The following is a 27104-nucleotide window of genomic DNA, read 5'->3' as shown; positions in this document are numbered from 1 at the left end:
TGCTCTAAGTTTTTTATTTCTGCTACAGTAGTTTAAGTTGTACAAGTTGTCAAATAGTCCTTGCGCTTCCAGAAGACTTCCCACAAATAAGATTTGTATCATCCCTACTGCTGGGGCACAGATCTGAATAGTGGAGTTTCTGAAGTTGGAAGACACTTCTGGAGACTGTCTTGTCCTGCCTATCCTGTTGACTGTGCTAATCCTCACCCATAAATTGGTTTTTCATCCATGCCTAGGTAGGACTTCATACATTCCTGCCTTTATCATGGGAGGGGCAGCAATCCTGCCTTGCCATCTCAGCCTGTCTGTCTTCTAAGAGCCTGTAGCCATCCACTGCAGTGCTTTAACCATGAGAGATGTCCCAGGGAGGTTGTGGTCTCTGCAGCTACACACAGACTCTTCCCAAAGTCTGCTGTTTGTTCCCTGTGTGACATGCATTAGTTTACAGAAGCACCCTGTTGTGCTTTGCCAGGAAAGGCATGAGAGCTATGAAGTGAGCTGGCTGTGTATCAGAGTAGTAGTTTTTAATTCTGGTGACATGGTCTGTGAAGGGAGGATATGTCTTAAAGGGCACACAAGGATAAACTTAAAGTTTGTATTCTGGATTGGTTCTGTATTTTAATGTGACCTGTCATTTGCTAGGTACTGAAGGGAAGTGTCCTGAACTAAATATGTCCCAATTTCTGTGTTGAAGTCAAGGGGTTCTGAGTTAAGTTACTACCCAAAAGCAGAGCTATCAGCAGGTGTGCCATGTTGTGCCACTCTTTCCTCTACAGCACTTTAGAGGCTCAGTAGTTGAAGAACATGTGTCTGGCTGTAAATGCTTTTATAGAAATAGGCAGAGCATGAGGGAGACCAAAGATGATGCTTCTTCCATAGGGGAAACTTCACAACCTTTTAGTTTTACTAGCTTTATACTTGCAGTAGGGATACTGAAATTGCATGTGACATCTGTCCTGGTGTAATAATCCAGTTTCCATTTACAGGTAGAAATATTGCTTTTGGCTTTGAGGTAATGTATGTGAACACAGTAGGCTGGAACGTTACCTGCCTTTTTGTTACTTAAAACATCTGCTCTTAGTCCAATAGAAAAGTAGCTTCTTGTATGTGCTCATTACCTTGGTATGGTCTTTGTTTTTCCTGACTGGGGAAACTGGAGTGAAGAAATCTATTTAGAAGTGTTTTAACACAGCAACTGAATTATGGATAACTAGTAATTATCTGAAATACAAAATTTCAGTGCTTGGCATTTGTGTGGTGTACCTGATTGAAGCAGCTTAGTGACTCATGCATTGGTGAACCCTTCAGTTAAAATAATGGAAGGACTTGGAGAGGCCACAGGGAGATGATTCCCCAGACTCCATGGTTAAGAGTTAACTCGGCATAGAGGGTTATTACTTGCCTAACTCCATCAAATGGAAGCACAACAGTAGCTTAGATTTCCCTGAATGGACACATGAACCTGAGACATTAATGCCAATTTAGGAGCAAGGAATAGGATTGTGTGGACAGACAGTTCCTTTTGCTGGTAGTACCTAACCCAAACTAAATAGACTTCTAATTTATCCCAGGTATCCAGTTGACTGGGGAAACTAAAGACAGCATGACCTAGCAAAATTTGACTTTTGGAGGAGAAGTGGTTGGAGGTCATGGCCTGTCTGCAGTGTCTTGTGCTCTATTTGCAAGACCAGTGTACTAGCTGTGACAGAACTGGGGAGAGATGAGGGGCAGAAACTTTGCTGGTAACATTTTGTGAGAGCTGAAGAATTAAATCCTGCACAACTCTGTAGCATACTTGTGGCCCAATTGGTATTTATTGGAATTTGCTAGGTAAATGTCAGTGGCAACTTCCTTGTGGATTCTACAGCTGCAGGTTATCCACTGAAGTAACTGAAACCATAGTGTAACTTTATACTGATGCAGTATTTGAATCTTGGGTTATTTTGAACTCGTGAGCCCCACTGAAGATACTACACAAGCTGTTTGACTAGTCTGTTGTATTTGTTATAGTCCCTGATATCCAATTAAAAACTGGTATTAGATTAACCATTTTAAGCATGCCCTTGGCTTGGCAGTGACTTGGTAGAGGAGCTGAGTGCTGTGTATTGCAGATGAGCATCTCCTGCATGGGTGAGCTTTCAAAGGAAGCACAGTTGACATGTGCTTTGCAAGTCAATGGGAGTGAGGCTGTTGAACAACTCTGTTGCCCAAGTGGCATTTTTCTGGTATGAGCCTAATTGACTAGTGTGTGAAATGGTGTCATAATGGATGCTAATTAGGCAACTAGAAAGCTACTGTCACAGTGACAAACTCTGAGCATAGTAGTACAGATTTAGGGTTTTAACTTAGTCTTTGTGCTTGTGGAAGATTTCTATCAGGTTTCTAGCAAGTTCTGGCCAGGCAAAAAGCAGTGTGGTAGGTCTTTCTCTTCCATAGTAATTCTGCAATATGTCTCCTGGGTATTGCTATTAGACCTGAGAACTTCCTGGAAGTACTTTGAATGGTCTGACTGGTTATCTCCAGACACGAGAAATATTCTTAGCTCTTAAAATGACATAAGTGTTTTATGACCTTCACTTCAGGTAACACTATCTTATTGAAATTTGTGTTTATTCTGCTTGGTGCTACATACAATCTGCTAGTTGCTCTGCACTAAGTAATATTAAAAATAGGATGGTGGTCTCTCCCATCCCCCTAAAAACTCTCTAGAGCTATGGAGCTATCTGTGAAAGCATGAGGAAATTTTCATTGTATTGGAATGACTTGTAACTACCTTTATCTAACTACTAGACCTCCAAAGCAAGAATTTAGAGTGTGATGTATTGGGACCTTCTCTGAGGTACCCCATCTCTCAGGAGAAGTCAGTTTAGGTGGTTTTACATATTCCCTTTAGGGGTAGTACTGGTGAGCTTGATACACTTGCTGTCCCTTATGGTAAAGGGAAGTGGCACTGCTATTAGGGAAGGGAAGCAGCAGATTTTGTGCTTACCTAGTTCATTGCTGTTGACCTGGGACAGATACCTGTGTGACAGGATGCTAAAATAACATAGAGGTAGAAAGCTGCACCTAATGAAGCAAGTAGGATATAAAGCTCCTCTTAGAATCCAGAAGGGCAGGTATAATGTTAACAGCATGGCAGGTATAATGTTAACAGCATGGCAGAATTGCAGTTTTAAGAAGAAAGGTGTGTACCATCTGTTAAAAGCAATGTCCAAGTCCTTTAAGAACCAGAACAGGTAAGATATCTATTAAACATGACCCCAGTTGCTGTACAACTTCTGTGAATTTAAAAGGATACTTTTATTTTATGTGACTGCATGATTGGAGAACAGTACCCTGCTGTGATGGCCTCATGCAAGGATGATATCTTTATACAGTTATGTGGCTGTGGAGACTATGAATTTTTATCATTACCTTTGCAACCTTATTTAGTTAAACATAGATATAATTGATTGGGCTTTTTGGTGCTGCAGTTTCTTAGTACTATTTAAGGGCAAACCTTTCTATTCTTCACTTAATTGCTGATCAGAAATGAGTTACTCAGCTATTTTTTTCCACCTGTAAGGGAATTCTAAAAAAAATTCCACGTATTTAAGTCCCTTAGGAACAGAGATATGTATGCATTTGCCTGTATTTCACTTCAGCATGAGATATGACTTCAGTTTAAAGGGTTGCTTTAAACTACTACTCTTTGGATGCTCAGATTGAGTCCTTCCTGAAGGATTGCATTAAAGTATACACTCTTGTTGTAGACTTGGATAGAATTTAATTCCAGTTTTCCTTGGACATCAAGATTATTCAAAGCAACCTTGAAATTAACGCTAACATACAAGATGTTGTCTATTTCTTTGTTACAAATAATCTAGAATGGCCCCCTTCTGAATGATGTGAGAAGGCATTAATTTAAGAATTTTATCTAGGAAGTGTCTGCTGCTGTCAGATTTGCTTTCTAAGCTATAATGAAGCATCTCTAAAAATTCATAAGCAAGGTTGGACTGTGCTTGTTAAGGATGGTAGAGGAATAATATACTGAGTATATACAGGTATTTCACAGTTACAGGAGATCACTGCTCTGCTGACCCAGCTCTGAAAGTAGCCTTGAAAGGTTGTCTAAGTTGAGCTATATCTGTTGCAAAGAACAATGTGCTAAACTTTGTAGGTTGCTAGGGTAAAGATTAAGTAGCAATGTCTTTGGAAGTCCCCTGTTCATCGTGATCTTATTCTACATAATTTCATGTGTTAGAAAAATATTGGTAGTCTTTGTGTGGTAAGTCCATGCTTCCAAAGTAAGGTAGATCCTTGCCTTATATTCTTCCTTTTCCTCCTGATATTAGAAAGTATTAAGTTTTCCAAATGCACTCCTAAGTTCCTGTCCTGTGCCCTTATCTTTGCAACTGCAAGTCTACTAATAGATCTTGGACAGAGACAGAAAATTCCTGATTTCCAAAAGTAAATCTCAGGCTTGAGGTTCGCTCTAGTGCTCAGCCCAGACTGCAGCTGCACCAGTGCATGTCTCAAGGAGCATAGTGTGGACAGGAGCAGGGAACTTCCCATTTCTGCAACAATATGAGTAACCTTTTGGCCGCTAAAATTCTACCTTCTGTGGCCTCGGTTGTACAAACTTTTTCTTCCCTGACATCAGCACTGGCATTGAGGCATGTAAGTGTAGCCATGCTGAATGACTCTCCTACAGGAGGAGATGGTCCTGAACAGGCAGGGGTGAGGGAGAGAGGATGGTAATGGAAGCATTGGGTGATAAAAATGGAGGCTGTGAAACTGCTGCGCCAACCTGCTCTGTGAGATATCTCAAGCTGAATGTTCCCTGATCTGATTAAACACGGCCCAGAAAAATCTGTAACCATAATGGAGAAGGTAGAAACACCCAGCAGTACATGCGGAAGGGTATAAGCATATCCCAGTTGGGAATTTCTGCCAAGCACATCATAGTCTCTGTCTAGCTTGAAAACCAATAATTGGAGGTGTGCCAAGAGGTAAGATAGAGACACAGCAAAAGAAGATAGAGTACTGTTTTTATTTTTAGTATGCGTATCCTAAAATTTTCAGTAGCATTAAATATACCCTTCAATCTCAAATGAGCTTTTCTTTTTTTGTGTGTGTGTAGTTGAATTACCCATTGGAACTTTTACAGTCCATTGAAAGCTAATGGAATTTCAGTACTTAAATATTTGCTGGATAACCTCAGAACAGCTGAGAAGCTCTCACAGTTCATAGCTCAGCGAGATTGTTAATTAGTTTTGTGATCCAGGGAATTTCTATGGCTGCATTCTTGCAGGCATATCACAGAACCAAACACCTCAAAGACTCTAAATATTCTGATAAATGAGGATCTCTAAAATACTGTTGCAAACCCTTTTTCTTGCTGTACTTGCTTTTGATGACATCATATCTAAGTCTTTAATAGGTTGAATGCCCGGATTTTCCTTTAAAAGTGTGTATCTGAAGGGTTTAACAAAGCTCCTCTGTCAAGCTATTGGGCTAAGGGTTTCTTGAATCCTGTTTTAAAATCCAAAGAATGGCTGCTTTCAGTGGAAGGATAGTAATGTAAAGAAATGTCCAAAGATCTCAGCTGCACAGTGAGACAACGAGGACTAATCTCAGCAATTTTGAGCTTAGAGCTTTATTTCAGTTATAAATCCCAAACTGCACTGGAAGAACTATAAGCAATTCCAATTAAAGCCTTTGGAGGGGTCTAGAATTTTTTATTGTATTAACAGAATCTTTACTGGAAAACAGATAGACTTAGTGAGTTTCCTCATGTTTCTTTCTTGTATGTTATTTGCGTGGGCTGTAGCAAAATGGGTTCCTCTCATGAAGTGACAAGTGCCTTTTCCTTTCTTTAAGTGACTATGCAACTATGGGGCTTTAATGCAGGTGAAGTAGAGAAGGTTCTAGAAGTTCAGTCAGGTTTGAAGTACATGCAGTTATTCAGTAAAAGTCTCTGATCTTGGCATTAGGTAAACCAGTCCTGTTTGTTAATGACATTCTCAACGTTTAGGCTGAGAGGATGGAGAAATAGCAAACTGATGCTTACGGTTGGAGTTTGTGAAGCAGTTTATAAACAAATGCCTCCAAGTGCTCAGTTTTGAGGGACCAGTCAAGGATGGCACAACATTGTGCAAATTTCTCTACAGCAGGAGGCCTTAGTGCATCTGCTGAGGTTGTAATCTAATCAGGTAAGACAAGGGAAGGCTGAAATACATTGTTTGTGAGCTCAGAGTTAGATTTCTTAAAGGGTGGTATGGTTTGATTAGTCCTGTGGACGAGTACAGATCTGTAGAAGTTGAAATCAAAAAAACTTTTTAGTAACCACAATGGTTCGATTTGTAGATCTTGCAGTGTTTCATGTGGCCAATGTGTTTGTTGGTGTAACCTTCATTTCTTGGTCTAAAGAACATCTTTTACTATTGCCACAAAGCTCCTATTGTGAGTATGGCTTTGTAACCTATTATATATTTAAAAAATAGTAATGCAGAGTTATCAAGTTAGTGGCTTAATTGTGATCTTTTAAAGCAGACAAAGCAGGTAATTACTTCGAATTTCTTAAAGATGAAAGACTGCCTGGAAAATTTTATGCTCTGGCCTGGGGTCTGTTTAGCATTTTATTTTGAAGCAGGATGGACTGTAACCAGAAGGCACCCCCTGGCCACCCATTTCTCCCTGCCAAAAGAAGTCTTTTAGAAGGGTTTTTAAAGCTTATGACACCACACAAATTTCAACATGATGTTGTAAAACCCGAGGGTAAAATGACAGATTGAAATCTAATGGACTGAGTGACTGCCATTGGAACACTGACTAGTGGAACACTTATCTTCCTGTCACAGGAGGGGTGTAAATCTTGTTGTTTGGGTACAGTTTACTTCTCAGCAAGTGAAGAATATGGGAGAGGAGGAAATACTTATCACACAATTAGGTGACATGTCTGGACAGTTATTTAGAGTGATCTCCTCAGCAGATGTATTAAAACTATTAGCCCTAAGTTTACATTACCTTAAACTGAAGGATATTGCATAGTGTTTTCAAAGCAGCTGTGGTCATTACAGGTTCTTCTAGACACTGCTATTTTTGAATGAGCTGTCTGATTTTTCCAAGACTTACTTTCCTCTAAGGAACAGATAAGTTAATGCCAGTGTCTTGACTGCCTCAGGGATGCTTACTTTGCAGAATGTGATGAAACTTCATCCTTGCCTGCTCAGAGAAGGCTGGGGAGAGAGCTTCCAACTCTGAATTTTGTTTTAATGAAAAGAAACTGTTAGATGTGAGCTTTGAACCATGTTGTATACACTATTTCTTGGGCTGCAGAGATGGAAATGCAAGTAAATGAACAATTGCCTCACACAACTTGTCTTGTTTGAGAGTACTTGTGGGAAAATCTCCCTTCCTTTCTCAACCAGTGATGTGGTATTAGCCTCTTGTCTTGTAAACACTGGGACTTCTGCACTGGTACTACCTGTGTCAATCCGTGCCACACTGTTTTCAGCCTTGGCATGTTCTGTACTCACCGCCTGGCTGTTCTGGGGCTGGAGGGGGCCATGCTTCCTCTGCAAAAGAGATGACTTGTGTGAAGCTTTTGGGTTTTCAGTGAGGGTGTACAATGTAGAAGTTGTGTTGTGATCAGACTCCCATATTCAGAGGGTTCATGTAGTGCTGATACTCTTGAGATTCAAGGGGCACTTGTTACAGCTCTGCAGGGAAAGTCAAGTGCTTTGGCATTAGGAGCTGGGCTAGCTTTATATGCAATCAAACTATAAATTTGTATGCTGTTGGATGGTGTTTTTTTTTTTAATGTTATACTTTGGTTACAAGCCAGGTAAAACTGTGTATGAAGGATAACCTTGCATTTTCTACTGGCTAGTGCTGAGGTTGGATGGAGAAGGCAAGATTTAAATACTCTCTTTGCTCACCTCTATGATGAGCTTGTACTTGATGAAGTTGGTCAGTATTTTACCCAAATGGCAGATGTTCCTTTAGTATCACCAGGTAAAGATGTGGTAGCTGTATTGACAGGGAGAAAGTTGATATCTTCTTTCTTGGATGTTAGTAATTAATCAGTTTATTGTAGTTGCATAGCACAGTGAACTTATGGCACCTTAACAGGCAGCAGCACTAAGTTTGTCTTGCCAGAAAAATGTTTGACTTGAAAGGTTTATGTTAAGTAACACATCTGTTAAAACAACCTTAGGCTGCTTGTTCAAGGAATACTCAAAGGTTAAAACCAGTCACAATTACACTGAAAGTTGCTGGGGCTCACTTGGCTTCTCCAGAAAGCAGCTTATCTACTGCAGTCAGAGCTAGACTGCTCTTGAAATAGGACAAAATAAACTTCTCTACAACTTGAGAGCAAGCTGTTTTATTGCTGTAACACTTACTCTCCAAACTCTTTCATTCTGTAGTCAATTTGTAGCTCTTAATACCTTGGGTGTCTTATGTTCACAATGAAAGCTCTGTTCTTTTCCCCCTCTTACCTCTCTTGTGGCTAAGAACTGAAAATCAAAGCTTCCAGTCTTCTAGTTTGGGATCTCTGGGATGATTGTTGAATTCACTGTCCACAACACAAATGTGTGTTTGCTGAGCAGGGTGGTCTCTGAGAAGTAGGAGTTGTCACATCCCACTTCTGTACTAAGGAGTGTCCTGGATGATGCAGCAGCTGTGTAACATAGAATATTACCAGATGAAAATATCTGTCTTCACTCACAGGGTTTATCTCAGAATGAACATTTAAAGATTATTAATTTGCATTACTGTACCAAATGTCTGTGGCAAACAGTTGTGAGTAAAATACCCTGCATGGGAAAATACAACTGCTGAGATGTTTGAAAATGGTATCCTCAGGGCACTTCTTGGCCCTTGTGTTGGCATGTTTGTTCTTGTATGAAGGCAGTCAATGAAAACTTTGATTTGTTGCTTTTCAGAACATAGTCATGATAGGGGGGGGAAATCTTTGTAATCCAAGTATTCCAGGGCAGGTTTCCCAGACTGGTCCTGGAATTGTCAACCTCAAAATGCAGGGCACAAAGTAGTTTACTCCAGGCAGTACAGTTTAAAGGAGGTGTTTGAGCCGAACAACATCCAAAGGTTCTTTCCAGGCTAAATAAATCCTATTGTGTGTTTGTAGGTTGACAGTCCCTTAGTCCCTATTTAATTTTGTTTAGAACATGTAGTTATTCTGAAGGTTTTTCCAATATAGCACTCTGACTTCTACTGTAGCCTTGTATTTCCATCCAGTAGAACTTAACGGTGTGGCAGTTCCAGTGTCTTTCTGGAGTAGTCTTATCCATGTAAAGTTGAGGTAGACCTGTTGCTTCTGGAATAATGAGTTCTGCTGTACATCAAGGCTGGTATAGCCACTTCCATGGCAGTCTTCCCTGAATGGCCTCCCCTTGTCTTTACAGCACTCTGCTTGGGTCTGAGCATCTGGGGCTCTTCTTGTCCTGCTGTGGGGACACAAGTGTTGTTATTCTGGCATCTCCCTTATAGCCATCACGTGCCTGGGGTTCACATCTCTGTTTTTCTTGCTGTAGGAATCCTGACCAGTGACACGTCTCTTTTTGTTAGTCATTTCAGCATTTGTCCCTGATGTGCTCTTACAGCTGCTGCTCTGTATTGTTCAGAGCGTGGGACCTGATGTCTGTGTTTGCCACAATTGCTGTGTCCAACTACTCTTAAAAAAAGGCAGTGTTTTGGTTTTTTTTTAACATGTCTTTAGCATTTAATTACTTGGTTTACATGAGACACAAGGGCTTGTTAACTATTACTTTTTTATCAGAACTTACTCTTTTATAGCTTTGTAGCATCAAGAGAAGACTGAGAATTTCTTGAAGTAAAGCAGGGTTTTATTTTTTTCCAAAATCAAATTAGACTTGCAGCATCAAAAGGCAGGAAAAGTATAAAATAAATGCTAATGCCATGTCATAACACTTTCTGCTGGAAGCTTTTGCAACTTGTTCCTGCCAGAATTCACTGTGTATCTCTGCTTTTTTTTTTTTTAATCAACCTATGGAGAGAGGAGATAAAGTTACCTTTCTCCCTATCAACAGATCTAAGGTATAGCTTTGCTTCCAGGTTGAAACTAAGGTGTATCAACATTAAAGAAATATTTTAGAAAGGTGTAAAACCTTCTAACAAAAACAATGAAAACCACTTGGTTTGATGTTGTTGGAGAAAGTGTAGTATTTCTTCTTTTGGATACTGCTTTAGATAGCAGTCACTTAGGATAGGTTTCTAAATAACAGCCTGTTCAGATAGTTTTGAGAACTTGGGCACTTTCAATAATGACACTGTTGCAACAAATACCTTCTATTTATTCTAATACCTTGTTCTTATATTTTAGACATCAGTGGCTTGGTTTGCTTGCCAATGCATTGAAATGGCCCATTCCTCAGGCTTGCTGGGCAGGGTTTGTCATTTGTTTTTCTGTGCTAGTGAGATGCTATCATGATGTCAACTGTGTCATGGATAGTAACTTTTTTTTGTCTGCAGAACTGATTAGTTGCCTGGCACTTCATCTGTTGCAAGCAAGACAATGGCTGCCAGCAAGAGCAAGAGTCAAAGTTCCTTGGCCCTCCATAAAGTTATTATGGTTGGCAGTGGAGGTGTGGGCAAATCTGCACTCACTCTTCAATTTATGTATGATGAGGTAAGTAGTTTTGGTTCAGCTTCTCTAAAGCACCAATGTATACAGCTTACTGAACTTTTTAGTGGGATGGGGGGAACTAAATAGCAAGAGACCTGATGACCTGACTGGCAGGAGAAGAATGTAGTGATCTGGGAAGGGTGCCCTCTGGTTGCATCTTTGGCTAAGGGTGACAAAACTTATGCTTATTAGTGACAGAGCAGTTGCCAAATGACATGCAGAATGGTAATGTGGTTGACTGAGTGTACAGAGGCTGTTACCAGTTGGAACTAACCTTTAATGTCCAGAAGTAAGCATTCTAGCTCACTCTGAGCTGAGTGATGTAGACATGCTCATAACATGAATTCTTCTGTACTGGTAGCAGGAAGCTAGATCAGACAATCCAGAGGAGTATGTGGTGGAAGTTGTTTGGCTGTTCTTGCATACTGTAGTGATAAGAATATCTGAACAGGTGACAAAGTCATTAGTAAAGGCTGCTCAGCTTAATCAAGCTCATTGCACAGCTTTTTGTTGTACTTTAAGAAGGGTGGAAATGTAAGGAGCCTGTGCTGCATGTGCCCTGTCAGCACAGAACTACAAGTTGAGCTGGCAGTGGCTTTGTGGTTCTAAACAATATTGAATGGATTAAGTATGTGCCTGTGTAATTATGGAGGAGGTTTTCATATTCAGCAGCTGCATGCTGTTTTCTACACCTGTTGAACTTCAGGTAGCTGTACCTAAAATTCTGAAATTCTTTTTCCTGGAGAGAAACATAGATAATGTTACCATGTTACCCGGTTGCTTGTAGCTTATACTGTATCTTGTCCTTTAAATCGTGCTGAAGTTACTGAACACCATTTCATACAAAACGGTTTCACTTGACTAGGCAGGCTGGCTCTTTCATATGTTAAGAGTTTAAATAATTTGCTTTTTAAAGGAAACGTAAAAAAAGCGGAACTTGGTAGTTGATTGAATAATGAAAAGGTTTGGGGAGAACTTAAATTGCACTGAAATGAAAGCGAATGGATATGAAAAAATACGGGTACTATTTGACAGTAATTCTAATCACTAATCCCTTCCTTTTCTTCAGTTTGTAGAAGACTATGAACCTACCAAGGCTGACAGCTACAGAAAGAAAGTAGTTTTGGATGGTGAAGAAGTTCAGATAGACATTCTGGACACAGCAGGACAGGAGGATTATGCAGCTATCAGAGATAACTATTTCCGCAGTGGGGAAGGATTCCTTCTGGTCTTCTCAATAACAGAGCACGAGTCCTTTACAGCAACAGCAGAGTTTCGGTAAGTAGTTTCTCTTCCAGGCAGGGGAAATATCTGGTTCCTGTGCTGCTATGCCAGCTCTTCTGAAAATCTGCATCTCTTTACCCTCTGTCCATTACCATTTGATCAATAAAAGTGACAACCCAACTGTTTGGTTCTCAGTAACTGGTAACATAAACCACAGTATCCAGCCTGTGGCTCTACTCGTGCATTCAACTTATGAGTACATTACGCCAGCAGCAACTTCAGGCAAGTAACAGATTTTTGGACTCCTGAAACATGTATATTCAAGCCAAATTTTAGTCTTTGTGGATGTGAAGTTTAATTATCTTAGAGCAGTACTTCTGGAATTAAGTCTGCCTTTTGGCCATGTTTCAGCCACTCTGTTGCTTACTGCTAGAAGCAGGTGCTCTAAGGAAAGGAAGGATTAGCCTCTACTCTCAGGTGTGGATTGGTGCCAAGGAAGGGTTGGCAGCCAAGCAGTGCTATTGTAGGCAGATGTATTCCTAGAAAGGCACACATTTTTGTTCTCAGGATTAGCACTTCTAATGTAAAAATCAACACCAGACCGAGCACAAACTCCTGTGTAGTGTGAAAGAAAAACAAGGGGTTTAAGCCATTGTTCTCATGTCAAAACTCATGTAGCCAGATGTTTCAGGGCAAGTATTTTAACTCTCTTACTTGATAATAGCTGTTGCCTCAGTTTAGAAGGTAATCCAGAGATTCCCTAGAACAGCTGTACAACTTGAAGTAAAATTTGCCAAAACATAGGGAAAGTGTTAGGAGTTCCTTATGTTGGTCAGAATAAAAGCTCTTTATCAGTCTGACTTATGTTCACTTTGCTCCAGTGGTACAAGGTTAATGGAATGGGTACTAATTGGTAATGCAAATGATGGTGCTAAGGTGGACACCTGTTTCTAGGGTTTTCTTAAATTTATGGAAAATTCTCCTCACTTCAGGAATCAAGATTCTTAATAGACTGCACTGTTCCAACAATGCTAGGAGACTGTATAGTCTTTTAAGAGGTATAAAAATACTATTCCTTTGTCACATAATAATTCTGTACCTTTGTTAGACTCAAAGGCTGGCAGTGGGGAGGCACACAAGTAGAGCTGTTCTGATCAGTTTGCTCTAACTAGATAGAGCACTTCAAGGAGCTGAACAGCCAAACTGTTGTAGGACTACAAAACTGAGTACTTGGGCTATTCGTAGTATAGGATGGAGGAAAGTCTGATACCATTCAAAAAAAAACCAGGAAGAGAATGGGACACTTGAGAACCCAGCCTGTTTTTTGCTGAAATGAAATGTAAGGTTAAACCCAAAGCTCAAGGCTTTGGATGGAATGGAGTAGAAGTGTTTTTTCCTTGGCAGTTTGTAGGGTTTTTTGTCAGACTTCTGTAACTAGGTTAACTGTGTGTTGGTTCAAGATTCTGGCACAATGAAACAATGAAAAAGCAGTGCTAAAAATGAGCAATAAAGATCTAAAATCTTTGCGGTAGAGAATCTCCTTCTTTCCAGTGGGTCAGAAATAATAAAATACTGAAATTAGTTAAATGGAGTATTTAATTAGACTTACATGTAAGAACCAGCTCCTTGGAAACCAGCAAAGAGGGAGAGAATGTGTAGTATGAGTCACCAGCATCACAGGCTAAGCCACAGATTGGTATTATTGATCCTGTAACTTCCAGAATTCTTAAATGATGAAAAAGTTGAATACTGAATGAATTATGGACTTGTCTTTAGACCCTAGCTCTCCTGCTGATGCTATGCATTCAGTGGTTTAAGTGCCTCTAATCTGGAAATATGTGATGGTACAGTTGAATGCAAAAGCAGAATGTCCTCTTCAGTGTTGACACTATTTTAGATTCTCATGTTCTCTATGTATATCCAGTTTTGTGGATGGAAGCTAAAAGCCTCTGAAACAGTGGTCACTCAGCAGGATGAGGGGTGTAGCACCATGCTTGTGCCTGGTTTGGCTCTTGTTCATTACAAAATGAACCAATCTAAAAATAACTGTAGACTGGGGCAGTTCTTCCACAGTCTTAGATGGACAGCGGCATGTGTCAGTCTGGTTTCAACCCATGTTTTACTCCAGTAATAGCACAGACACTGAGTCTGACCTGCAGCATCATTCTGTCTCCCACATGCAGAAAGGTACTTTCAGAATGACAAAGAATGGCTAGGTTAGTGCTGATGGTTCATACCTTTTCTTAGTCTTTAAAGGAGGAAGGTGGCGTTTTAGTTCGGCAATATTTATTAACTCCTTTATGTAGAGTTTAGGAACCATTAAGAGTCATCTCTGCAACCTACTTCTGCTGTTCCCAACCTCTGCCTCTTTAGCAAAGCCTTGCTGTTGCTGAGACCTATATTGAGGTGGGATGTATGCTGGAAATTGAAGATGGTGATTAAATGCCAAGGTGAAACTTTGCAAATGTGGCAGTTGGACTCTTGTCCTCATTCAGATGTGAACTCCTATTGCAAGTTGCTCTTCCTCCCTACAGTTATTCTTTCTTAGAGCCTGAACAGCTAATGTATGAACTAAATGGTTCAAGTGCCTTTCTGGAAGTGTGAGGGTTTATTAGTGTAAAGCCCATAGCATTAGTGTGTTAAACTGGGAATAATTTTAAAGTTTGTGATCAAATGTTGGGATATGTACTGTTAAGTACTGTTGTAAGCTCTAGTAATGTGCAGACCACTTGATATACTCCTGATAAAGGTGGGTGTTTTGTTGCTACCAGTAACACAGATATTTTTATTTTGAATACCTGATGCATTAGGGAGCAGATCCTGCGTGTGAAGGCTGAAGAGGATAAAATCCCTTTATTGGTAGTAGGAAACAAATCTGACTTGGAAGAGCGCAGACAAGTGCCTGTAGAAGAGGCCAGAAGTAAAGCAGAGGAGTGGGGTGTGCAGTATGTAGAAACCTCTGCCAAAACCAGAGCGAATGTAGATAAGGTAAGACAGGTTACTTCTGTAACATGAACTATTAGATTGTTACTGCTTGTTGTAGTAGGTGAGTGACTCTTGCTGGGACAAAAGCAAATCCACATTTGGGCTTCTGAAAGCCTGGATTATAAGAAAAAAATGAATGAACTTACTGGAATGTGTATACTTAAGGAAATCCCTAACTTAGTGAAGCCAGAGTCCTGGTACAAGGTAATGTTGCTGTCTTGTTTTAACTGTTTCTAACTGCTCTGATAGCTTTTGGTGCATTATGTTTATGGGTTCTGTCCTGTTATAACAGCAATAAATAGAAAGCTATAGGCACTTATAAATTGTTCCCCCTTGCCTGCAAAGCTACCTACAGTGTAGCTAATGTTAAAAATTTAATTTTATGTCAAGGCTACTTAGGATTGAGAAGAGCTCTTCTTGCTGTGTCCCTGTCCTGTTTTAACTTGCTCATTCTGGTCTAGGACAGTCACTCTCAGCATGTTTATGCTGCTGGCTTCTTCCATTAACAGCAATGGTGATTCTGGGTTGTTCCAGAAGAGAGGAGTTAGGACAATGGAGTGTTTGCCCAGGTGGCAAAAATCAGTTTCAACCTTCCCATTCATTGTGTTTGTAGTGGGGGCTCTTCAAGAAGAGGGTGCCTTTTTACTTAACAAATCCACAGAAGATGGTCTGAAATTAGTGTTCCTAAGGATTTGGAAGGTGTGGCTTGGTAATTTGCATTTGTTTAAAGATTACAAATTGTACTAAGAACACTTGCAGCTAGCTGTACTCCCAAGTTCCTGTAGGTAACTTCTGTTTTTCTAGTCTATATTACTTACCTAGTGGAAATGCTACTGGTGCATAAATTACCTTGTAGGAATGCTATTTCTATCATTCTTGGTTAAAAGAGTGTATATGAAACTCTTGAATTAAGACCTCTTTGTTATAAAGGACATAGCATAATTTAAATTGGGTAAAGAAGAATTCTGATTTGTGGACTGTTACTGGAAAGTGAGACTGTCAGATGCATAAACTGAGTTATGTAGTAAAACATTAATATGTAGACTTGCTTTTGCATATGAACTGTCTCATGTGACTGGAAAATGCCTCGCCTGTTTTATACTTGGAGTAACTTTCTGATCAGTTGGAATTAAGGGTTATGTAGCTGTGTCCAGAGTGTAATAGCATGGTGATGTAGACTTGCACTCATAGGTCTTCTCTAGCTAGCTCGTGTGTGACATAGTGGTTATCCTCTATGCAATCATTCTTTTATATATGTTAAGACAAGTTCTCAGCCATTGTTATTGTGCATTGACAGCAAAATTAAAATACTTAAAGATTTTTAGTGAGAAACTACTTTGATCATAGCATGATTTTGTTTTCAGGTATAAAAGACCTGTGTAGTTCTCCATTTAAAAAAAAGCCTAACTTTCTAAGAGTGACACTGAGATCTTGTTCTGTAATGCTAAAAATAGTTTTTAACTCTCTACAGTAAAATAGCTGTTGCATCTAAATGGAATGTACCTAGACATCAGGCATACAGGGCTGAAACGATCTAAAATGTTGGAGAAAACATCAGAGTAATGACTTTGTGATAATGTGGTCTGAGAATTTTCTGTGCCTAACACTATCACTTGAATGTTATAACTTTGTAGTTATAAAACAAGGCAGAATATTTTGCAGCAGAGTGTGCTTGTAACTACCTGGAAAGGACTGGATGAAATGCTTTGCTAGTTAAACGATGTCCCTGGAAATGTTTGTTAGGCACAGATAAATGTTCCCCTAAACTCTTGAGTGCTACTTTTGTGCAAGACTGATATGCATTAACAAGCTTTTAAAATGGGGCTGTTGAATGATCTGATAGCCAGGTAAGATTATCCTACTGCTTGCTACTGCTTGACATGGTACAAAATTCTCACATTGGGGCTGTTACTGGGATCTGTCTAGACTCACTTCTGCTGTTTTGAGTACAGTGTGGTGATAAATCCTCATTTACTCTTGAATACAATAGCTTTTATCTGCTTTCTGGTAGCAGATCTTGTTTAATCTTTCTTTTTTTTTCCTCTTAGGTATTCTTTGATTTAATGAGAGAAATCAGAGCAAAGAAAATGTCAGAAAACAAAGACAAGAATGGCAAGAAAAGTGGCAAGAACAAGAAAAGCTTTAAAGAAAGATGTTGTTTACTGTGATGCTTGGGAACTCTAAATATCTATCTCCAGGTGGCATGGATGAGATACCACTAAGGATATAGGGCTGGATTCATGAAAGGAAGTCTGTATTGACTCCCTTATCTTTTGCTTTGCATATCATGCCTTCAAAATGTGAAAGCAGAACTTTGAAACCATTTCTGGTATCCAATAAAACCAATGCCAACTTAAACTGAAATGGGCCTAGTCCTAGAAACAGTTTCAGAACTGCAATCCTTCTGCTTGGTTATACAGTGTACTTTTGTATTAACTTCCTAGTTTACTCTAGTGTTTTTCTGAGTATGTTTCTCTTGAACCTCTACTGGCCTTAACAAGCACAGCTGTTCAGGTTCAACCTTTTTTTTTCCCCCCTACTGTTGCTGCCCTCCTTGATGTTGCAAACTGCAGAAAAGCTAGATGACATCTGGTAAAGGGTTTGAGTCTCAGTCTTCTGTTAGTTGTCACTGGTGTTTCCTGCACTGAAATTTGCTGACTTCTTCCCCAGAAAATAGCAACTGACAAGTAAGAGTCAACCAAAACCAAACTTAATGCCATGTTCTGTTTAGTCAATACAGCATTCATGAATCAAGCCTATGGACTCAATTCAGACTTATTTAAACAATGCAAAAATTGTTAATTAAATACTGGCAAGATGCATTCCCTGCATCCTCAAATTAGTTAGATGGGGTGAGGAAATGACTAAGCCTTTCTTCAAAAGGAATAATGTCACCATCTCCTTAATCTGTCCTGGGTTTCTTTCATCTCAGTTACACTCTACATCCATCATCTTCCCCCTCCCTTGTACTGGAATAGTGAAAATCAAAGTGCTGATTTCATTGGTTTTGTTTATATTGGAACACTTGTAAACATTTTGGAAAAGTGGGAATATCTGGATCTTGTCTTGGTGCAGATGAAAACTTTGGAGTAAAGGTGGGTCACATCACACAATCATGTCTTATAATAGGTGAAGCATACATGCTACCTCTCAATGATTATCTGGCTAGTGAGTTCTGTGGTGTCAAAAAGCAAATGAAGTTAAGCAGTTGCCATGTGTGTTGCTCACTGTTTATTTTATATGTACTGTTTCTGATGCACAGCAAGCTAGCACATGGAGATGTGAGTTGAATTTTGTTGCCAGATATGCAATGATGGTCATGTATTGATCAAAAAAACCCTGCCTAGAAATGGAAGTCAGTACTCAGTAGGTTGTCAGATGACTGAACTGAGCATTCTGATGCAGTTTGGGTGCAGCTGCCAAACAAAATATTTTTGCCACTGTTGTGGAAAGTAACTATCTATGGGTTATGAAGTGTCTCAGTGAATTATGGCTGTCTTCTGTTTTGAAGGAGTAGAGAGACTTAAAGTAATGACTGAATCTTGCTTGTTAACCAGATAATTAAATCACAGTTACTTGGTTAAAAGAATGTGCTATGTGGTTGTGCAACGAAGCACACTGCAGCACTAAACTAACAAACTTTCCTTTTGAGGTGAAGGAATAGAGAATACTGTTCAGTGCTTAGTATTGTTAATTTGAGCTTGAAAAACAATTTTAACATGTACTAGATTGCTGGTGTGCATTCCACCTCTGAACTTCATAAATAAGGTTTGTTAGATGTCAGAACTTCTGTTGGTCTGAGGTTGCACAGGGACTTATCACAAACTCATTGTCTTCCATAACTAGTTCAACTTGTCAGGCAACTCATGGGATTGGAGAAACTACTAAATAAAAGGTGCTGTAATCTTCATTCTTGTCACGTTAAATTCATTCTGTGTTGATGTTGTATGTGCAGAAAGATTGGCTAACCAATTCTGAAAATATTTCTCTTTTAACAGTATAATTGGTATTAAAAAGCTAAGTTGACAATACAGTTTTGGAGGAAAGGCTGGGAGTCTGCTGGCTTATAGAACATGTCACTTGGGCTGTGTCACCTAAAGCTAAAACCTGAGCACTTAATGGGACACTTGGAGCTATAACATAAAGTTTCCTCTTGAGTTTCCATGGCTTTTGAGTGCACATTGTGCATACCAGAAATGAATGTCTGCTTCTGAAGGAAGGCAGCTCACTTAGGTTTGGTTTTAGCTGAGACCTAAAGGTTAAGTCCTTAATTAACCTAAAGGATAAACAACAGTTGAGTTCACATCACAAGCTTATCTAGGTCAGGCCCCTATGAGGTGGATTGTAAAACAGATCTTAACAAAACTGAGTAAGCTTTCCTTGCCATATGAATAATGGACAGGGCAGAGCTCAAAATGAGCAGCTTGGCTGCATTGGCTCGAGACACTTTTGCATGCTTTGACCTCTGATCTCTTTAGTTTTAAAGTACTTGACCGTATTTGATGGGACAGATTAATTTCTAGTCAGAACAGTGAATTTCCCACTGGTGTTGTTACAGTCTGTGTGATGTTCTCACTCAGGGTTTTTTGTTTGTTTGTTTTTTAATTCAATTGATAAAACTCCACCATTGAGGTGGACTTGCTTGGAAGAAGTTGTTTACAGTTTCATTGCTTGATACTGCATATTTTCAGTGTTTTTGTCACCTTTTCTAGAAAGACTGTAACTGCAGGCTAAATACAGAAGCTTTTCAGCTTCCACTGCTGCGCTCGTGACAAACTTCAGTTTAACTTTCAGTTACAGCTGAAAACATTATAAACAAGGCAGCTACCTTGGCCACTTAATAACAGTGGGCAACAAGAATTCTGACTTGCACTAGGAAGGCAATAAAAGTGCTCCCCGGGACTGGAATCCTGCTGCCTCCACCTCATATGGAAGTGCCTGGATGTGTGGTGTCTTTCTCAATAGAAACAATACAGTTTGGGGGTGCTTGAGTGATTTCCAGGTGTGCTTCACTCCGTATCTATGGACATTAACATCATGTGTGTTTAACAGAGTTAATAAAAAATAGAACAGAAGAATGCTTCCTTTGGCCTTGAGGGTTTTCAGTAAGCAGAGTAAAGGAAGCTTCTAATCAGAATGAGTACTTGCAGATCAGGTACATCAAACAAGGAGGACTTTGGCAAGAGAGAGGGAGCGTGTGGCTGTCTGCTTGCCCTGTTGTGTAGCTGAGGCCACTGAAGGCTGTTTTGAAGCTGATAAATTCCATCAGCCTTTGCATGTTAAGTAATTAAAGACTCGGACTTCATCAGTATAATGTGCTTTTAAATCCTTCTGGAGCATGGCTGTAGGCAGTGGATATTTGAAGCTGGAGGTCACGGAAGACTGGAGTATGCACTTGCACTTAAACATTCAAATATTATTCTTGCATAATGGCTGAACCTAGCCAGGGAGCTCTTCACTGGTGTATGCAGTCTTCCATAGGTGGCTTAGCTGCAGGTGTGCAAGTGCTCCAGTGCTCTTTCTGGTTTGAGCAAGCCATGTATTAGACAAGTCCCCATTATAGCAGGGGCTAAGTCATTATATGAAATTCCACTTCCAAAACAGGTTGAACCCCAGGAATGCGAGGGACTCCTCTTTTTCCTTTTTTTTTTTTTTTTTTTTTTTCTCTCCTTCCCAAGACTAGCATCTCCAGATGGGAGTACAGATACAGCATGAAGCACATATTCAATGACTTGATGGCTTCTATGTGTTCCATACAGACCAATACACCTTTGCTGTAATTTCTTAGTGAACACTTTCTTAGTGTTCTTAGTGAACAGAGAGAGATGTATGCATACATCTACTGGGCATTAAATTCTGTATGATGTTATTAGGATTCAGCTGGAACTTCAGATAGCTGTATGGCTAATATAACACCTAAGAATAAATAATAAAAGCATCTAACAAAATCCTCACCAAGTTCTCGTTAAGGCTTTCCAGAATGTTAACCCAGTAATTGGTGCTGACAGGTTTATCAATTCTTGCTCAAAAGAGGATACTGTTTATCAATTCAACTCAGAGCTTTTGTAGACAGAAGCTTTCTTTAATTGCTATAAGCATATGTTGCAATGTTCACCTCCTGTTGATTTTTATAGTTGATAAGGAAAAGGAACAAAAAAAAAAAAAGCTCTGATTTTCACTGTAATCTCCACACTTCATGGGAATGGCAGGTGTTCCTCTTGGGAGGGGAAGGTGTTATCTCTAACACCAAGAAAGAGGTTTAGTGTAGAGGAAGTGATTGTGATTGCAAGATTTAATAAAACTGCCTTTAAACTATATATATTCTATACTATATAATGTAAATTCTTGGGGTTTTCTTGCATAGCTTCAGAGCTTTGTCTCATAACTTGCACAAACATTTTTAATGTCTATAAAACTGGTCACTTCATTATCATGCTAATACAACTGATTTGTATTACTATTGATAATAAATGAAAGACATATAATACTTGTTTGTTAACTGATTTTTGCAACATTCTAAAAGTATCCTTACTCTCCAAATTCTTGAACCGTGCAACTGCTGATTTTTCAGCATCTGGAACTAACCTTTGTTTTCAACAAATCTGTGATGTAATTATATTACAGACTGCAGGAAGAGAGATGAGGAGGAGGTGGCTGAGGAACCCGTAATTGGTTTTTCTGAAATGATCTCCATATATTTTGGGACTAAACTGTGTGTGTAGTTTGAATTGTTCCCGGTTGATTTTTCTAACTGGCAAGGCAGCTTGTGTCCTCTGTGTAAATGACAGTGTTTCTTTCCTGTTTCTTCAGTCTGTCTTGTGGCTCAAGTAACAGAACAGCAACATTGTTCGGAGATACTGGTCCTTAGCCCTCCGAGTGTGCCAGGCTCCATTTGCTGTGTTTGCAAGGAACAGACTGGAGTGGAGAAGCTGAGATGGCTCAGCCAGGATGGGTCAGGACGGGCTGCACTGTTGTGTCATTTAGTTTGGAGCGGCACAGAAATGGGATTCACAGGAAGCTTTGGGTGCAGTTTCTGCTGCCACGAAGTTGGAAGTGGAACATCTCCTTGCTGATGTCTTCCGGACAGGTTTTAGAGGTTTTTTTATGTAATCTTTTTTACATGGTGTTTGCCCTGTGTTTGAGATTGCCACGGTGGTTTACACAGCTCTCTTTTTCAGCAAAGTAATGTTCTAAATATTCTGCAGCAGAAAAACGGTATCATGAAATGTCTTGTATAGAAGGCAGCAGCACAGAAGGTTTGGAGCACAGCTGTATTACATAGCTGTACCCAAAGCCCAGAATGACACTTTTTCTTCGGTTGTTCTCTGGGTGCCTCGGAGGAGCAGGTCTCTCTTAAGCTGCAGCAGGATCAAACAGGAGAATGATTGCACATGAATCGCTCCGCAACTGCCTTTGTGCTTTCATGTGTTCTGCTTCAGCCTGAGCACTTAACCACTGTGGTTCTGCCTGTTAAGTGCTCTACGGCTGCCGGAGGTGGTACTGAGACAGCTTCCTGAGAACTGTTGGCTCCATCTTGTGGCTTAAGTTAAGAGAAGCTCTACCATGGAGGGGGGCTCTTCAGCGTGCTCAGAAGAGCATAAAAGTAGCTGCTACTAATCTGCTACCTGAATTAAATGTAGAAATCTATGCTAACTAGATTCTTATGTTCTGGTTGTTATGTCATATGACTCTCATGCAGTTGGAGACCTCGTTCTAAATTAAATTTTTTCTTTTGCATGCAAATGCTGATGTTAATTATTGCCTAAACATTGTGGTGTGTAGAACATTCAGTTTCTCATGAGGATGGTGGCTTCACGATTTCTATGGCATTAAACCAGTTTGCATTCTGTTTCTTCTGCTCACTGAGCACTGATTTGCATGCCAGAAAGAATATTTATTATTCCATGGAACTGGAATTACAAAATACCTTGTTTCTGAGAGTGACTAAAGATGCTGTTCTTTCTTTGCAATATTGAAGGTGAATATCCTATTAAAAAATCTTTTTCTCCACCCCTCAGATTCTCCTCCCCCCAAACTACAAACTATTTAGAGTCTATTGTGGGAAAACAAGGGAAATAGCAAATGGCCCCTTAAGCCTTGTAACTCCAAAGTGGTTGAAGGTAAAATGCTGAGGTGAGACTGGGACCATGTGCTTTGCAGTTGCCTTCCTAATAAAGTTGATTAATCTCCACAGTTTACAGTAAGTTCCCTTCAGTGAGCTTTGTTACTTGGCTTTGAGGCAGAATCATGTTTTTGATATAATCAGAGTTTATAGAGTTTGTTTTTAAAGTCAGGGTATCAGATGCTTTATTCATGTTGGCTTCGTAGGCCAAATACAAGAATTCAAGGACAAACTTGTGCTTACATGTAGCACTGAGAGACAGGGAAAGCTACTTCTTACTGCTTAATAGTGCTCTGTTTTGGTTTTAAAAAGAAAACACATACAACAAACTGAACTTGCTGTTTAGATGAATGTTTCTCAATTTGTGGTCTGTAAGAGTGCTCTGTAACATGATTACCCTCCCCACAAAATGATGGCATTACACTTCTGTATGTGTAAACAAGGAAAACAACTGTGGACTGGGGGAAGGATTAATTGTCTAAAAAAAATAGCCATGTTCTTTCTTGCTTCTAAATGAAAGCCATCATGGCAACATTGACCAGGATAGCTTGCAGTTTCGCTCCTAAAAGTTCACCTGGCTTTTCAGTTTTAGAAGAGCTTTCTGAGAACCTGAGAGAAGTGCTTCTGCTCAGACATGGAGCTCTCTGACAGAAAGATCCTTGCCCAGAATGACAGAAAATCAGAAGGCAAAACTTTTTTTCTGGTTTGGGAGGTAGAGCTATGAAAACCAAAACCTCCTAGGTTGCTGAACAAGTGCCTTTAGGGTGGACTAGGTGTTTGGTTTTAAATGCAACTACTCTAGTTAGTGCCCTGGTCATGGCTGTGGAATAATGTTTTCCACTCTGAGGTCTCTGTTTTAATTTCTTTCTAGTCCTGCTTGGTTCTTCGTCATTGGAGGTTCATCTTTACCCCTAAGTTTCGGATCTTCCTAGTTCTGCCAGGGTTCAGACAGCAGAACTGAACATGAGCTGCTCTTTCCTTTCACTCCTGGTGACTCCAGTTAATTGCTGAGCAGTGCCAGTGGGTGACAGGCACTCATGTCCCCAGCTTTGGGCAGCTGCCCTGTTTCCTCTCTGAAGACTGCAGGAGAACTGAGTGAATCAGCCTATGGGAAGAACAACTACTGCCAGAAGGATTATGAGCACTGGGAGGAGAGCTGGACACCAGACTTCAGTGAGAGCTGCTTCCCACCTGAGGAACAGCAGCAGAGCATGTGATTCATCAATTCCTACAGCTGGGTTAGAGCTTTCTCATGTGGTACCTTAAGTAAATAAGTTTGAGGGATGATGGTAGTGCAGCAAGCAGTTGTGGAGCAGAGGGTAGCATCGTGCCTGTTTGAGTTGTTTTACTGTTTTTTGTTGGGTTTTTTTTGTTCTTTTTTCCCCCCCCTTTCCCCTCCCTGAACAATATGGAAAGAGGAGGGCAGGCAGAGCTGTTCCTGCGTGGGAATAAAGGCCACATTTGCAGCTTTGCCTGGGGAGCTTGAAAACCATAAGTCAGGCCTCCCAAACTACATTTGGTTTAGAAATAATGAGATGCTTTAGAAAATGAACTTGGAGTTCACTTTCACAGTCTTTGTTTCCAAGCCTTTTGAGTACCCTTGCTTCATGTTTGCAAGCTTTCTTTCTTCAGCAATGATAGTAGAAGTATTTTTTTCAATGAAAACAAAGGTGTTCTTATGCTTACAGATTCCAGCACCTGGGGCATAAATTTTAAAATATCGTGGTATTTGGAGAGGAGCAGAGGCAGGACACAAAAACCACTTAACTTTAAGCCCTGTTTCTGCTGGGTCACTGTCCTCTGCAGAGGAAATCTGAAAGATTGCAAAAGCTGAAGCATAAGGACCCCCTGTTGGTGGTCCCAGTGCCTGTCTTGGAAGCTTGCCAGGAGCCCAAGGGATGCACTTAATTTTCTTTATTCATTAGCATATTTTTAATCAAACCCATCAAACCACAATGTTTCCACATGTCTCTCCCATGGCAGATGAACAAAAATAGGTCAGTGCTTAAATGCACCTCTAACACACTGCAGTTCACCCCACTTCTGTAGTTGCAGTTGGACAATAGCAAATGACCTGTCCTCCTCACCTGGTGAAAACTTTGATGCAGAAAACTTCATTTCTCTCATGGAAGAGGAAAGCATGTGGAGTTTGTCCATGATACAAGCTCCTTTCCATCTGCTTCCCAGTTAAAGGACAGGAAAAGCATTTGAATCCTCTCCATCTTAGCTTCTAGTTTATAATATTTACTTCATGTTAATTTCTAGAGAATAACCAAGCAGGTGCCATGACCGGGGCTGAATTCTCTGGCCCTAATGAAGTTTCAAGACTGCTTACACCTACTTTAATAATGGGCTTTTTACATTCTTGTCACCTGTAACCTACCTTCATATACCTCATGCTGCCAACCCATCTCTAGCCAGGCAAGGAAAATGTTGCAGTGTTGAGATCATGTTCACACTTGCAGCTGAGACGTGTCTTGCCTTGTTTCTTATCTCTGAATTGTTCATAACAAGAGCTAAGTAAAAATTACTCTTCATGTTTTTTACATGAGCTTTCAAAGTTGGTTACACTGTTCTGGGTGGGGTGAATATTGCATCAACACCAAGTTAAAACTTATCTTTTGTTCTTTTTTGGAAAGAAACGGGGATATAGGTTCCAGGGGAACAGTCTTCCCCATGAGACAAAAATCCGGTAAAATCTAAGTATTAAATAGGTTTGAAGCATTTGAAATTTGAGTCCATGACAAAGAGATGCATGTTTTACTTTCTGTTCTCTTCCTTTCTTCCTAGGAAAAAACACAAAAACCCACAAAAACCCACAAAACACCAAACAAAACCAACCAAACAAACAACACCGGACTTAGAGTTGATCAAGTCAATGAAGACCTATCCTGAATATAGAAACTGGAATGGGCTTGCAGCCTGTGACTTGCTCTGCAAAGCTAAGGAAGCAAAAGGTGAAAAGCTCTGCAGCATCCATGCCAGTTTCCAAGCAGTCCTAGAGCTCCACCTCTCCAGGTAACCCTTTCCTGCTGACAACGCTGTCACCCCAGACAGGCTGCAGCAAGTGATGTGCACAGGGTGCAACCCCTTCTTCTCTCTGCTGCCAGTAGATTCTCTCTTCGTTGTCACTGGCTCCTTTGCGGTTTCTCTTGTTTTGAGAGCTAACCCAAGGGATGAGGGTGAGAAAAGTATCTTAACAAGGTTGTTAATTTTGGCTTCTTGGTTAAAGATGCTAGGCATTTTTTGCTAGGAGGGCCTTTTGTAAGTATTTTTGTGTCAGAAGCCCAAAACCAGAATAAAAGCTTTAGAGCCATGGTGAGAAGAATAATTCTTCTCAGCTGTGTACTGGGTGGTCTCTGCTAAATAACAAAACATCCAGCTGTGGGGATGGGGACCTGTTTATTCCTTCCTTGTGCATTCCTGCAATAGTTGACAACAGCAGTAATGTTATGGGCGAATACTCTGCTTCTTTCCATTTACTTTTCAATTCCTTCAGGTCTTCCACTTCTGCTGTAAGAAATCTCCACCAGCTGACACCAATCACGTGTTTGCTTTCAAGTCTTAATCCATACAGTTAAGTGTTTGCCTTGTTCAAATCTACCCTTAGTTACACCTGTTTTCTTTCACTGTTCTTGAACAGCTACTGTTAAAAAAATGCAGCCCTGTTACCTAGACAGAAGATAAATTACAGCAGGACCATTTTTGCTACAGGCTCAATTCTGCAAGTTCGTTTGTGCATTGTCACTTAGCGAGGGGTAAGGGTCACTTGGCAACTTTAATTTGTGATCTCTTTGCTCTCCTTTAATGCCCACTCTTTGAGCAGACCTGGATCTGTACAGCGTTAATTGCACAGCGGTTTGGACTCTGGGGGAGCTCCATCTGCTACTGCTTTGTGGACTGCTAGCATGGCAATGGCAGAGTTGTTTCAGTTTGGGGGAATCAGGCCTAAGAAAGGTCTTTTTACCTTAAAAGAAGGTAAAAATCACTGTGGCATGTTGTGATGCCTGTTCTTGGCAGCCAGCAGACAGTCCAGATCTTTGCCTTTTGTAGCAGAGCTTCCCGTGCCATGCATCACCTCGAAATGGCAGCCACCAAACCCAAGAGGCTGCTTTGCTGCCT

At 40.2% G+C, this 27104-nt stretch overlaps 1 protein-coding gene across 2 annotated transcripts in view; it reads left to right on the top strand.

Annotated features, from left to right (window-relative positions):
- Positions 1-18770, top strand: part of RALB (RAS like proto-oncogene B) — a 45553-nt gene extending 26783 nt beyond the window's left edge. For both annotated transcript variants that reach the window (XM_071746741.1, XM_071746740.1), the window contains exons 2-5: positions 10498-10654; positions 11721-11929; positions 14686-14863; positions 16909-18770. In XM_071746741.1, the coding sequence (XP_071602842.1) occupies positions 10541-10654; positions 11721-11929; positions 14686-14863; positions 16909-17028 (621 nt within the window). In that variant the 5' untranslated portion in view covers positions 10498-10540 and the 3' untranslated portion in view covers positions 17029-18770. The remainder of the gene's footprint in view (positions 1-10497; positions 10655-11720; positions 11930-14685; positions 14864-16908) is intronic.
- Positions 18771-27104: the final 8334 nt, after the last annotated feature.

The sequence above is a fragment of the Heliangelus exortis genome, chromosome 6 (assembly GCF_036169615.1).
Source record: "Heliangelus exortis chromosome 6, bHelExo1.hap1, whole genome shotgun sequence".
NCBI classification, from domain to species: Eukaryota; Metazoa; Chordata; class Aves; order Apodiformes; family Trochilidae; genus Heliangelus; species Heliangelus exortis.
Note: the sequence above shows the minus strand (reverse complement) of the source record. Positions and strands in the feature narration are given on the sequence as shown.